At 41.6% G+C, this 12,780-nt stretch overlaps 1 protein-coding gene across 5 annotated transcripts; it reads left to right on the forward strand.

The window, feature by feature from the left end:
• The first annotated feature begins 21 nt into the window (after positions 1–21).
• arfip1 (ARF interacting protein 1) lies at positions 22–12,607 on the forward strand. 5 transcript variants are annotated; one of them, XM_089006554.1, is made up of 10 exons: positions 22–365; positions 1,346–1,656; positions 3,448–3,549; positions 4,681–4,789; positions 5,881–5,988; positions 6,241–6,353; positions 7,301–7,522; positions 7,588–7,745; positions 8,656–8,830; positions 9,835–12,607. In XM_089006554.1, exons 2-10 carry the CDS (start codon positions 1,348–1,350, stop codon positions 9,988–9,990), a joined length of 1,452 nt encoding a protein of 483 aa, XP_088862680.1. In that variant the 5' UTR covers positions 22–365; positions 1,346–1,347; the 3' UTR covers positions 9,991–12,607. The 5 variants fall into 5 exon arrangements, with proteins under 5 accessions (XP_088862680.1, XP_088862682.1, XP_088862683.1 ...); XM_089006556.1 differs by having other exon boundaries at positions 4,681–4,777; XM_089006557.1 differs by lacking the exon at positions 5,881–5,988.
• Positions 12,608–12,780: the final 173 nt, after the last annotated feature.

Consider the following 12,780-nt stretch of genomic DNA (forward strand, 5'->3'; position numbering starts at 1 on the left):
TGAATCAACAAACTGAACCGGGTTATTTGTAGTCTACAGCAAAGTAACTCCAGCCCACTTTCGCGTGTAATCGTACCCTCACCTCCACTTAATTTCACCAAAAAGGAATGCTTCAAATTCGAAATCAAGGAACCAGGCGATACACTTGCAAACTGCGGCTTTTAACAGTAGGGGGAGAGCGCATTCAACAAATGGTCCCACCTCCATCGCCCTTTGTAGTTCAATACTTTTTCCGGGGTCCGAACTCCCAAGTGCGGTATACTGCCACCGCGTTAAACTCGCATTTATTTGTGTTTTGGGGGATTTGAAGAACCAGTCTGCTGTTTAGGACACTCGGCGTGATTCGCCACGACGGCCATTGACAGGTATGATTGACCGCTTCGTTTTTTTTTAACATCCCCACACTGTGGTTCTTTATGACGCCTAGCCATTTATGTGGCGAACCTGGAGAACGACACGAATTTTATTTTTAAAGGAGAGCGGGGGTGGGGGGCTTCTTTCTTCAAACTGGCGAAAAAGATGGCAAGTTTTTGGTTAGCTTGAGTTAGCTGGTTAGCTACCCATGTTGCTAAGCTAACCAACGTCGACGTCATGGAACGTCCGGAAAAAAACTCGGGCAATGTCGTGTGATGATTGTTACGGACATTAAAATGTTGTATTATTACATTGTCAACACACATGAAGATTTTACGTTTTTGGTGGTGAAAATAGGACTTGGTGACACACGAAAATGGGCTTTTTTTATGCTGGAAACTTTTAAGTGGTCCGAGGCGAAATGACTCCATATTGTGTATGTGGCAACATTAAAACCTCTCACGCCACAAAGTTTGTGTTTATTTATTTATTTTGAGATTCCATCAGGAGGTAAACGGACAATCCACCAACAAAGACTATAATTTCCCCCCTTCCGTTTTTTTAATACGTCTGTGGAAGCTCTCAGTCGTACAGGAGTGGTCCATCAATGTAAAGGTTTCTTCAGCCGTCATCTGTACTTCTTTGAAGGTGTCGGACGTTTCGCTTCTTATCCAAGAGGCTTCGTCAGCGAACTAAAATCTTTGGTAATTATAATATCATAGCACATTTATTATACGTAAAATATGGCATATTTTGTGTAGTTTTAAGGCTTAGAAAAGTAGAAAATTATGTTTTATGGGGACCTGGGAACGGATTATTCTCATTTGAATGGTTTCCTATGGGAAATTAATTTTTCGGATATGTACTTTTCGCCTGACACACTCTGTCTGGGAACCAATTAAGTTCTTAAGCCAAGGTATCACTGTACTAGCCATCGGTTGACGTGCGCCGTTGATGCTTAGTTCATAATTTACTCTCTGTCTATTTCCAGGGATGTCTGAGGGTAGACTTGATGCCGAAACGGGCAATACCTCAGCTGAGGACCCTCGCGTGGAAACCGAGGAGAGTCCACGCGTTGGCGATCCGTCACCGCCGCCGTCTCTGCCAAATGCAGACAGTAGCGATAGCCTTTCTGGAAACGATGTGCTCTATGACATTAGTATTGACAGCGCAGAGGATAAGTCAGTCGGCAGCAACGAGGATATTGCGCAGGGCGGCAATGTGGCCCTCGGTTTAGAAAATGGTGGCCACCCGACTGTGCACACAGCAGAGGAATGCGAAGACGGTGACTCTCAGATAAAGGTGACGTTGACGTTCACTCGTGGGCAATCGGGATCCTTTTAGGGCTTCCTGTTTCTGGTTTATGGTGGCGGTTTCTCTTGTTCCCTCCGATTGCATCATCACTGTCCTCTGAGATTGGCTTTTGTGATGTGATTTTGGTGTAGAAGAAGCGCTAGCTTTCTCCGCCGCGCATTGCTTGTTTTTTTTTAGCAATTGATCTGGTTTGTTGCTGTTCTGTGCTTTGGTGGTGTGTTGCAACCACAAACATATTTGTTTTTTTCTTACGGCGCTCGCGGTTCTTCTCTATCCACTTGAATTCGTCATGATTTAAAGGAAAACCGACACCATTTTTTTGTGTGTCCTAACTGACATCAGAAAAACGTTTTATAGCATCTAAAATACCCACAACACTGATGTTTTTAGTCAAATGCAAAACACAAATAATAATGACTTAAAGTGTCCCAAAACTACCACAAAATGAGCTCTGAACTGGGGAGATTCATAAAGCCCCGCCCCCTTGTTCGTGATGTCACGCCAGGATACTCCTTCACAAACTGCCTTGCTCCAGAATCAAAACAATGGCTTCAGAGTTCCGATTGGGAGAAGATGCTTTCTTGTTACTCATCCAGTTCTGAATATGATTCAAATAGTTCTGAGGAGGAAAGCATAAATGTTTGACATCGATTAAAAAAAAGTCCTTCCGTATCAATTTGAGCCATCTGGACTCCAATGTAGCGTAACAGAAAATGCACAGTCAAACCTCGGTTTTCGAACGTCTCGGTTCTCCTCCCATTTCAACTAAAAATGTCATATTTTGTATGCCCCGGTATACAACGGAAATTTGGTTCTCAACCAAACTGAGTGCATCTGAATGCATCACTCGACTACCCCGTGCTTCCTTATACGTCACTTCCTTAGATGTCACGTCTTCCTCATTGTGACCGATGCATTAATATCGTTGTTGTTTTATTTTTGCGAAAGTGCAGACGTATTTGGTTAAGATCTCCTGAATAGTATGATTTTAAAGCAAGCAGAGGATGGTTTGAAAAGTTAGTGTGCCCTGTGTTTGCCCAAAGACAGCTGGGATAGGTGCCAACACGCCCCGTGGCAGAACGGTGGAGAGATTTTTATGTATATATGTTAATGTTGATGTTAAAAATTGATGAAAATCAAAGTTTAAAAAAAAAAGAATTTTACACATGACCTGCTCTTAGTTTTTATCCGGTTCATGCGATGAAATAGTTAAAAAGTTGTTTTCTCGACTTGGAACGGATTAAGATTTTTTACATTGATTTTAATGGAAAGTGCTGTTTTGGTTTTTGAACAAATCGGTTTTCGAACAGGTTTCTGAAACGGATTATGGTTGAAAACCGAGGTATCACTGTATAAGACAACCCCCACTTTTTCACTCCTATTTTAATGCAAAATAAAAACAAAACACCGTCTTATATTCGGCCACTTTAGGTCGTGACCTAAATCTTGTTTCTTGGCTCTCGGGTAGCGCATTCGCTTGCCGCTCATGTTTTATAGTAATCAATCAGTGACAAAGTGTAAAGTGTCCTTGAGAGTTTTGAAAGGCGCTTATAAATCATCTGCATGCTCAGTTATGGAAAAAAAACGGCAGACGGCAAAGGTCTTTGGTTGTATTTTTTTTTTTTAATTCAAAATTGACATCCCTGATAGTTGTAATTGTCTGATGGGGATAAACGCCGCTGGCGGTCCACGTCCACAAAATGGCTCCCCACGCCGTGCCGGTGATGTCGTAACTAACTCCGAAGGGGATTCTATCCCCTCCCCTCCCTCCCATCGCAGGTGGACGACATGGCTGAGGAATCGCAGAGGAGCTCGGCCGCTGAGATCGCAGTCACCAGCAACGGGGAGCTGGACCAGAATCCAGAGGGTGTGTTCTGCAGGGTGAGGCCTCCAAACACGACCGCGGCCACGACGGCGAGCGTAAAGACGACGCTACGATGTCGGAAACGACCATGATGTTCACATTCCAATTCGATCAATTGTTGCTATATGTGTCATTTCTCAGAGGACAAAGAATGTGTGCAGATTTTATGACCCCCCCCCCCCTTTTCCCCACTACAGTGATACCTCAGTTTACGAACCCCTTGCCTTGCAAACTTTTCGGTTTACAAATATTACATTTATGAAAATTTTACCTTGGCATACAAACTATTTTTCGGGATACACACGGAGTGCCACAATGAGTGATGTGTCGTTCGCGAACGAGCCCGTACTCCTAACAAGAAAATGGCAGCCGACTCTATTCCCCACCCCCAGTCTTCCGGTGAAAGCCACGTGATTGGTCAAGAACACAGCAGTGAGGGGAGGTCGTTTAAACATTAAAGAGACAGGCTTACGACAGTGATAAAATGGATTGAAAACAGTGAAATTTGGACTTGTTTCAACTTTGATAGTTCAGAGGCAGAGTGTAGACTGCAAGGTTAAAAATCCCATCAATCAGCCTCCACAAATAACCCACACAAGCCGTCTGTACACTTGATGTAAAAAGCTATCAACCCAGCTAAACAGAACACAATTGATGAGGAACTAGATAAAATTATGGCAGAGAAAGCACCTCCAAGGGATCATTCCTCAAGATGGTGAAAGAAGAAGGCTACGTTTCTCATCAAGTGTTTAATGCTGTTGAAAGCGGCCACTCCATTTCATCAAGCCACCAACGACAATCACAAAGGTCAATAAAACAACTTTATTATATAGTACAGTTTATTGCTTTAATTATAATACCATAGCACATTTATTATACATAAAATCGGGTATATATTGTGTAGGTTTAAGGCTTAGAAAGTAGAAAATGATGTTTTATGGGGATCTGGGAACGGATTATTCTCATTTTAATGGTTTCCTATGGGAAATTATTTTTTGGGATACACACTTTTTGCCTTACACATTGTCTGGGAACCAATTAAGGTCGCAAGCCAAGGTATCACTGTATTTAGAATCCAACTGCCATTTCCCCCCCCCCCCATACATACGTGTGTTACTTCCAAGTCAAATTGGAATTTTCTTCCACAGGATTCTTACCCGGGGAAACCGGCGTTTTCGGACCTTCCGGAATCTTCCGTCCCCTCAGGCGACTTTGCCTCAACGACAGAAGGGATCGTCGAATCGGGTGCGTACAAAGGTAAATTATCTCTTTTCCGAGTAATCGGCGAGTATCCGCGCTACACGTCTGTGTAAGCTCTCAGTCGTACAGGAGTGGTCCATCGATGAAAAGGTTTCTTCAGCCGTCATCTGTACAAATTTGAAGGTGTCGGACGTTTTGCTTCTTATCCAAGAGGCTTCGTCAGCGAACAAATCTTGTGCTGGTAGTTTTCCCTACGTGGCGGTACCAGACTCTGCTATGATTGGTCCCTGCTCTCAGGTTGGTGGGGAGCAGAGGACTACTCCCTGCGGCTACACTGATTACTTCTATTGTCCTGCCTGAGTATGGGGTCTACGACTGGCTTGATTGCCCCCATTTGATCTGGTATGAACCTCATCAGCATAACTAAGCCTATGTTGCCTAAGAAGTCGGTTGTAGGAAGGATCCAAAATGAACCTCACCCAACCATGGTGATTCAGTGAAGGGTTTTGCTGTTTTATGAAAATAGCTTCTTTTGCTCCCTTTTCAAACCATCTATTTTCTTTCGCTAAGATTTTAACCTCATTGTCGTCAAATGAGTGGTTGCTAGCTTTTAGGTGCATATGTACTGCAGATTGAGGCCCACTAGTATTATCCCTCCCACGTCTTTTTTGGGAGAATTTTTAGGGAAATATACAGGGCCAAAACTACCAGCAAGAGATTTGTTTGCTGACGAAGCCTCTTGGATAAGAAGCGAAACGTCCGACACCTTCAAAGAAGTACAGATTACGGCTGAAGAAACCTTCTCATTGATATTCGCGCTACAAACCGTTTTTTTGTATCATGTCCACCGTATTTTCCGCAAAGCGGACATAGTTTGAATTTAATCTTTTCATCTTGACCTCGAAGTCCGACTTTGCTTTTCATCCTCCTGTCAGAAGTGCAAATGTGAATCTCCCACTCTCTGTGGTGAGGCGATCCACGTTGCTATGGCGATTTTCCCTATGTTTGACACCGGCGTTCCACGCAGGTTTTTGTTTAATGGCCGTCATCGAAATTAAAAGCAACCGACGGGGGAAATCAATGGCAAACTGCCGACTATGCAAAAAAAAATAAAAAAATGGCCACCGCCAATTGTGACTCTCTCCCAGGGTCGTCGAGCCTCCCAGCGTCCCCCGCGACCTTTGCACCCAGCTCGGCTGTCGCAAGCCGCCTGGCGCGCTCCTCCAGCGAGAGCCAGGCGGAGACAAGCACCCAAGGTGACGGGGACTCAGGGATGGCGACGCAAACTAATCGCAGGCTTATGCACCCCCTTTACCTTTTTACAATTTTCAACTATAATATCTGTTTCGGCGCTCTGTATGCTATTGATTGTCCTCCTATGAACTCTTTAACTACCATTTCTACTCCTCAACTACCTTTGTTCACCAGCATTCTGTGCCTCGCTCCCTGCCGCATTTAGCCAAAGTCATTTTCACACGCTCAATTCATATTTCTTAATAATCGCGCAGATGATACCATCACACAGCCATCGAGTGGACCATTGGTCCTGTCTGACGACATGAAGAGTCCAGCTATGGAGAAACTAGATCTTGTCAGAAAATGGAGCATCAATACTTACAAAGTAAGTAAAATAAGTCTGTCTGGCTTGTCTGGATCTGTTTTGGTTTTCTGTCCCCTGAAAGGATAACCGACACCTACGGACGAGTTGCGTCCATAATTTTTAAAATCACTTCAAATGACTTCTACTGAGCGCATTTTACACAGATTACACCGCATATATTTTACCTTTTAAGACTCGCGCTGAATATTCAGGAAGTCGAGTTGATGACGATGCCTAACGTGACGTCACAGAGGGAACGCCCCTGACCGAGAAAGCGACACACAATGCATTTTGGGTACTTTGTTTGGTCTGAAAACTTCGTGTTGATGGCGAAATTAGAAGGAAAAAACATAAATAACGCGATGGTGAAGCGTTGTGTGTTGCACCAAGACTACTATTTGATACTAGTTGACACAAATTCCCAGCAGACAAATCAGCCCATTTCCAACGGAGCTTGGGCGCCATCTTGTGCATTTTCTGGGCGCTACATTGGAGTCCATATGGCTCGAATTGATACGGAAGGACTTCTTTAATAGATGGCAAACATTTATGCTTTCCTCTTCAAAACTATTTGAATCATATTCATAACTGGATGAGTAACAAGAAAGGATCTTCTCCCAATCTGAAGCCATTGTTTTGATTCTGGAGCAAGGCAGTGTGTAACCAATAGTGACATCACGAACAAGGGGGCGGGACTTTCTGAATCTGCCCAGTTCCAAGCTCATTTTGTGGCAGTTTTGGGACATTAAGTCATTTTTATTGGTGTTTTGGATTTGACTAAAAATATCAGCCGCCTGCGTGTTTTTGGGTATTTTAGATGCTATAAAACGTTTTTCTGATGTCAGTTAGGAAACAAAAAAATGGTGTCGGTTGTCCTTTCATTGCACCTTTGATTTTACTAGCACCTCAATTGCGTCCAATCGAATCAACTCAAGAAGTTGTTGTTTGAACGAGGCCCTCTTTTCCAGTGCACCCGTCAGATTCTATCGGAGAAGCTGGGCCGCGGCTCCAAGACGGTGGACCTGGATCTGGAGGCCCAGATCGACGTGTTGCGCGATAACAAGCGCAAGTACCAGAACGTCATCAGGCTGGCGCAGACGCTGGCAACGCAGCTGGCGCAGATCATGCAGACGCAAAGGCATCTCGGCGACGCCTTCGCCGACCTCAGCCTCAAGACACCCGAACTTCACGTCAGTGCATTTTTTTTCCCCGCTGCTCATTTATTTTGTATTTATTTAAAATTCCCAAATTTCAGGAGGAGTTTGGTTACAATGCTGACACCCAAAAACTATTGTCCAAAAATGGGGAAACGTTGCTTGGCGCCATCAACTTCTTCATCAGCAGCGTCAACACCCTGGTGGACAAAACCATCGAGGACACCATGATTAACATCAAGCAATATGAGATTGCCAGGTAATCTGCTCTGCGAGTAAACAGACAAAGCAAACACACACAATTTCACATTAGCTTGTTGCTAATTTTCCCATTGAGTTTGTTCAAACAAACGCAAATTAAACACCCGTCTCATCGTAACGTAGCCCAAAACATTGAATCATCAAATGTCCTTTCATGTTTCAGAATCAGATTCATCTTTATTGGCCAAGTATAGTGATACCTCGGTTTATGAACCCCTTGGCTTATGAACTTTTGGTATACGAATGTTAAATTTATGAAAATTTTACCTTGGCATACAAACTATTTTTCGCGATACACATGGAACGCCACTATGAGTGACGTGTCGTTCGCGAACGAGCCCGTTCTCCTAACAAGAAAATGCCAGCCGACATTTTGTTTGTCCTCTATTCACCGTCTTCGGTTAAAGCCACGTGATTGGTCAAGAACGCAACAGTGAGGGGAGGTGGTTTAAACATTAAAGAGGTGAAAGAAGAAGGCTACGTTCCTCATCAAGTGTTTATTGCTGATTAAACCGCTCACTCCATTCCATCAAGCCATCAACAACCATCAAAAAGGTCAATAAAATGACTATTTTACAGTACTATTTCTACAGTACAGTTTATATAATTATAATACCATAACACATTTATTATCCATAAAATGAGGTCTATTTTGTGTAGTTTTAAGGCTTCAAAAATGAGAAAATGATGTTTTATGAGGACCTGGGAACGGATTATTCTCATTTTAATGGTTTCCTATGGGAAATTATTTTTTTGGGATACACACTTTTTGCCTTACACAGTCTGGGAACCAATTAAGTTTGTAAGCCAAGGTATGACTGTATCTGAATGTGAAACCGGCTGCGATTGTTTACACTCAATTCCATTTGACACACTTTAACTTTGATATTAAATGTACACGTGAACAGGGTGGAGTACGACGCCTACCGCACAGATTTGGAGGAGCTGAATTTAGGTCCACGCGACGCCAACACCCTTCCCAAGATAGAGCACTCCCAGCAACTCTTCCAGATGCACCGCGACAAATATGAGAAGATGCGCAGCGACGTCTCTGTCAAGCTCAAATTCCTGGAGGAGAACAAGGTTGGTGAAGATAGGCCTCTTTGTCACTAATTGTTTTTTTTCTGCCTTTAACAGAAGCGGGATTTCAACGTCACATCACTAAACTACCGGACCACAATTTGATAATACAGTGATAACTCTGCTTACGAACGCTTTAGCTAGCGAACCTTTCGCTTTATAAACGTTGAATTCGCAAGAATATAATGGCATACAAACAATTTTTCGGGAAACACACGGAGCGCCACAATGAATGATGTGTCATTCGCGAACGAGCCGGTTCTTGGAGCTCCTGAAATGGCAGCCGGCTTTCTTTTCCCCTCTATTCCCCGCAAGCCGCACGTGATTGGTCAAGATCCGTGGTAGAGGAGGGGGCATACGCAGCAGGGGGGAGGGGTTACAGAAACACATACACATACACACACATACGAAGGGGAGATGACAGAGCTTGAAACAAAAAACAAAACTGAAAAAAAAGTGAAATAGTGAGAAAATGGATAGAAAACACTGAAATTTGGACTTGTTTCAACTTTATTGATTGTTCAAAGGCAGAGTGTAGACTGCAGAGAAAATGCAAGCAAGGGAACCAGCTATCAATGAAGTTTCTAGTGTGCCTGCCTGCATCTGTTGCTGTTGCTTCTAAAATGTACGACCCAGAGCTCATTGAGACACTTTATGCAAAAAGCTATCCATTCCATTAAGCCATCAACGACCATCACAAAGGTAAATAAAACAACGTTATTATACCGTACAGTTTATTTATTTAATTACAATACCTAACACATTTAGTATACATAAAATAAGGTATATTGTGTGTCGTTTTAAGGCATATTTAGTTGAAAATGATATTTTATTGGGGACCTGGGAACGGATTATTCTCATTTTAATGGTTTCCTATGGGAAATTAATGTTTGGAATACACACTTTTCACCTTACACACACATTCTGGGAACCAATTAAGTTCATAAGCCAAGGTATCCCCGTATATGAAGATTTCAACTTATTGTTTGTGATTATTATGGTTTTAGGTGAAGGTGTTGCACAACCAGCTGATCCTCTTCCACAACGCCATTGCTGCCTACTATTCGGGCAACCAACAGCAACTGGAGCATACGCTGAAGCAGTTCCACATCAAGTTGAAAGTGCCCGGCGGCGAGCGTCCATCTTGGTTAGAGGAGCACTAAGGAAATCATCTAACGTTAAAGTAACGTAAAAGTGAAAACTACAGGGATTCACCCTCAATCCTCCGAAAGCCACGATGCTTTCTCCTGTTGGGAATGATGGCCTTTCAAATCAATCTTTGTTTCAGCAAAAAAAAAAATTGAATTTATAAAGATGTTATTTTTCAATACGACAATCTTTTGGGGGTCTGTGTAAGCTCTCAGTCGTACAGGAGGGGTCCATCGATGAAAAGGTTTCTTCAGCTGTTTGAAGGTGTCGGACGTTTCGCTTCTTATCCAAGAAGCTTCGTCAGTGAACTAAAATCTTTTGCTGGTAGTTTTGGCCCTATATATATATAGGTGCAAAACTACCAGCATAATATTTTAGTTCACTGACGAAGCTTCTTGGATAAGAAGCGAAACGTCCGACACCTTCAATGAAGTACAGATGACGGCTGAAGAAACCTTTTCATCGATCTTTTTTGGGAAGAAAAAATGCACTTTCGACAAATCCATCAAGGAAGTTGTAAAAAAAAAGGCTTTTTATATAATAATAGCGATATGAATGTTGTGACCCACAAGAAGTGAAAAGGCGTTTTTTTTTTTGTCATTTTTGAGTCCGACAGACACATCTCAACATTCCATGCAAATTCTCTTGAGTCTCAAAGGCCTTTTCCTATTGTGATAAACACACATTTATGGTTCTGAGCTATTGTGGAAAAAAAAGCTAAAAGTAGGCTAGTTAGGCTAGCTTCTCACTAGCAACCCAATTCTTACATTTTGTCTGAAAAGAAAACTCAATGGACAGCAACATTATTTTGACAGTCAAAATTGGACGCCTTTCCAACAATGTTATCAGTTAGCATAGCATAATAATACATTTCATTTATAAGCGCTTTTCAAAACACTTAAGGTCACAGTCACAGGATACGTTTTTCTCTGGGTGAGCAGCGGCAGCCACATGCGCCTGCATTCACTCAACACTGAAGTAACTCAAATAGATAGAAAGCTAGCTAATGGATAGCAAATAAATAGCTAATAGAGAGCCAGATAGCCTACAGCTTACAGCCAGCCAGCTAGACAGCTAATAGCTATCTAGCTAGCTAATGGATAGCAAATAAATAGCGAATAGATAACCAACAGCTAGACAGCTTACAACCAGCCAGCTAGACAGCTTATGCTAGCTAGCTAGCTAATGGATAGCAAATAAATAGCGAATAGATAACCAACAGCTTGACAGCTTACAGCCAGCCAGCTACACAGCTAATTGCTATCTATCTAGCTAATGAATAGCAAATAAATAGCGAATAGATAACCAACAGCTAGATAGCCAACAGCTAGCCGGCTAGACAGCTAATAGCTAGCTAACTAGCTAATTGATAGCGAATAGATAACCAGCTAGACAGCTTACAGCCAGCCAACTAGGCAGCTAATATAGCTAGCTAGCTAATGGATAGCTAATAAATAGCTAATACATCGCTAATAGCCTACAGCCAGCCAGCTAACAGTCAGTCAGCAAGACAGATATTAGCTAGCTGGGACGATCATAAAACTTTTTTTTTTTGAAAGGCGCTTATAAATACAATTTATTATTATTATTATTATTATTATTATTATATAAGTATTATTATACTAAATGTTTTGATAAAATGTGCCTTGACTTTGCTTTCTTTTTCTTGCGCTACATGCTAATCGTTGTTGAAAAATACGAATCCTTTGGAGACGCCACGACATAGAATTTTTTTTTTTAAACATATGTTTAGAAATTACAAAAATGTCACATCTGACAGATTCTAAAGAAAACTACATCGGTGATCTTGTAAATTGTTTATTGTAAATTTTGAAAGACCAGCAAAACTCCGCTTGAAGCTGCTAAGACTTTTCTTGATTTACCATTTTGAAAAAAAAAATACTTGTATCTTTAAAAAAAAGCGAGAATGTCAAACACTCATATTTATAACTACCACTCATTTGCTCCATTTTCTACCGCCGACTTTTTATAGTTTGCAAATTTGACACTCCCACTATGATAAATGAAAAAAAGGTTCATATATTTGTCATTTTTCTCGAGTTTACACCCAGTAGTCCCTGAGGAGTACATTGATACCTCGGTTTACGAACCCCTTGGCTTACGAACTTTTCGGTTAAACGTTAAATTTATGAAAATTTTACCTTGGCATACCAACTATTTTTTTGGGATACACACGGAGCTGCCACAATGTGTCGCGAACGAGCCTGTCCTAAAAAAAATTGGCAGCCGGCTTGTTTTGGTCCTCTATTACAATACCACAGTACATTTATCATCCGTAAAATAAGGTATATTTTGTGTAGTTTTAGAAACTTAGAAAGTTGAAAATTATGTTTTATGGGGACCCGGGAACGGATTATTCTCATTTTAATGGTTTCCTATGGGAAATTAATTTTTGGGATACACACTTATCGCTTTGCACACTGTCTGGGAACCAATTAAGTTTCGTAAGCCAAGGTATCACTGTACATTGAATGACATGCTAAGTGCTAGCATGTGAAAGTGTATCTTTGTGTGGGGGGAGGGATTTGGAAAAACGTGTTGGATTTAAAATGATTTTGAATGTCATGTGCACAGTATAAAAGAGTGAGAAAATAAACGTTTTTCTTCTCATTTTCATATTTTTTTCCTTTCAAATACAAATTCAAATTCTGTATACATATAATGTAGTACTCCATGTTGTACTCCACGTTGTTTTATGTTTGTTTTATAACACTAATACATTTCATTTATAAGCACCTTTCAAAACTCTCAAGGTCACTTTACAGTCACAGGATAAGTTTTTC

Source organism: Hippocampus bargibanti, linkage group LG10 (genome assembly GCF_051943395.1).
Source record: "Hippocampus bargibanti isolate YZ-2025 linkage group LG10, ASM5194339v1, whole genome shotgun sequence".
In the NCBI taxonomy this organism is placed as follows: domain Eukaryota; kingdom Metazoa; phylum Chordata; class Actinopteri; order Syngnathiformes; family Syngnathidae; genus Hippocampus; species Hippocampus bargibanti.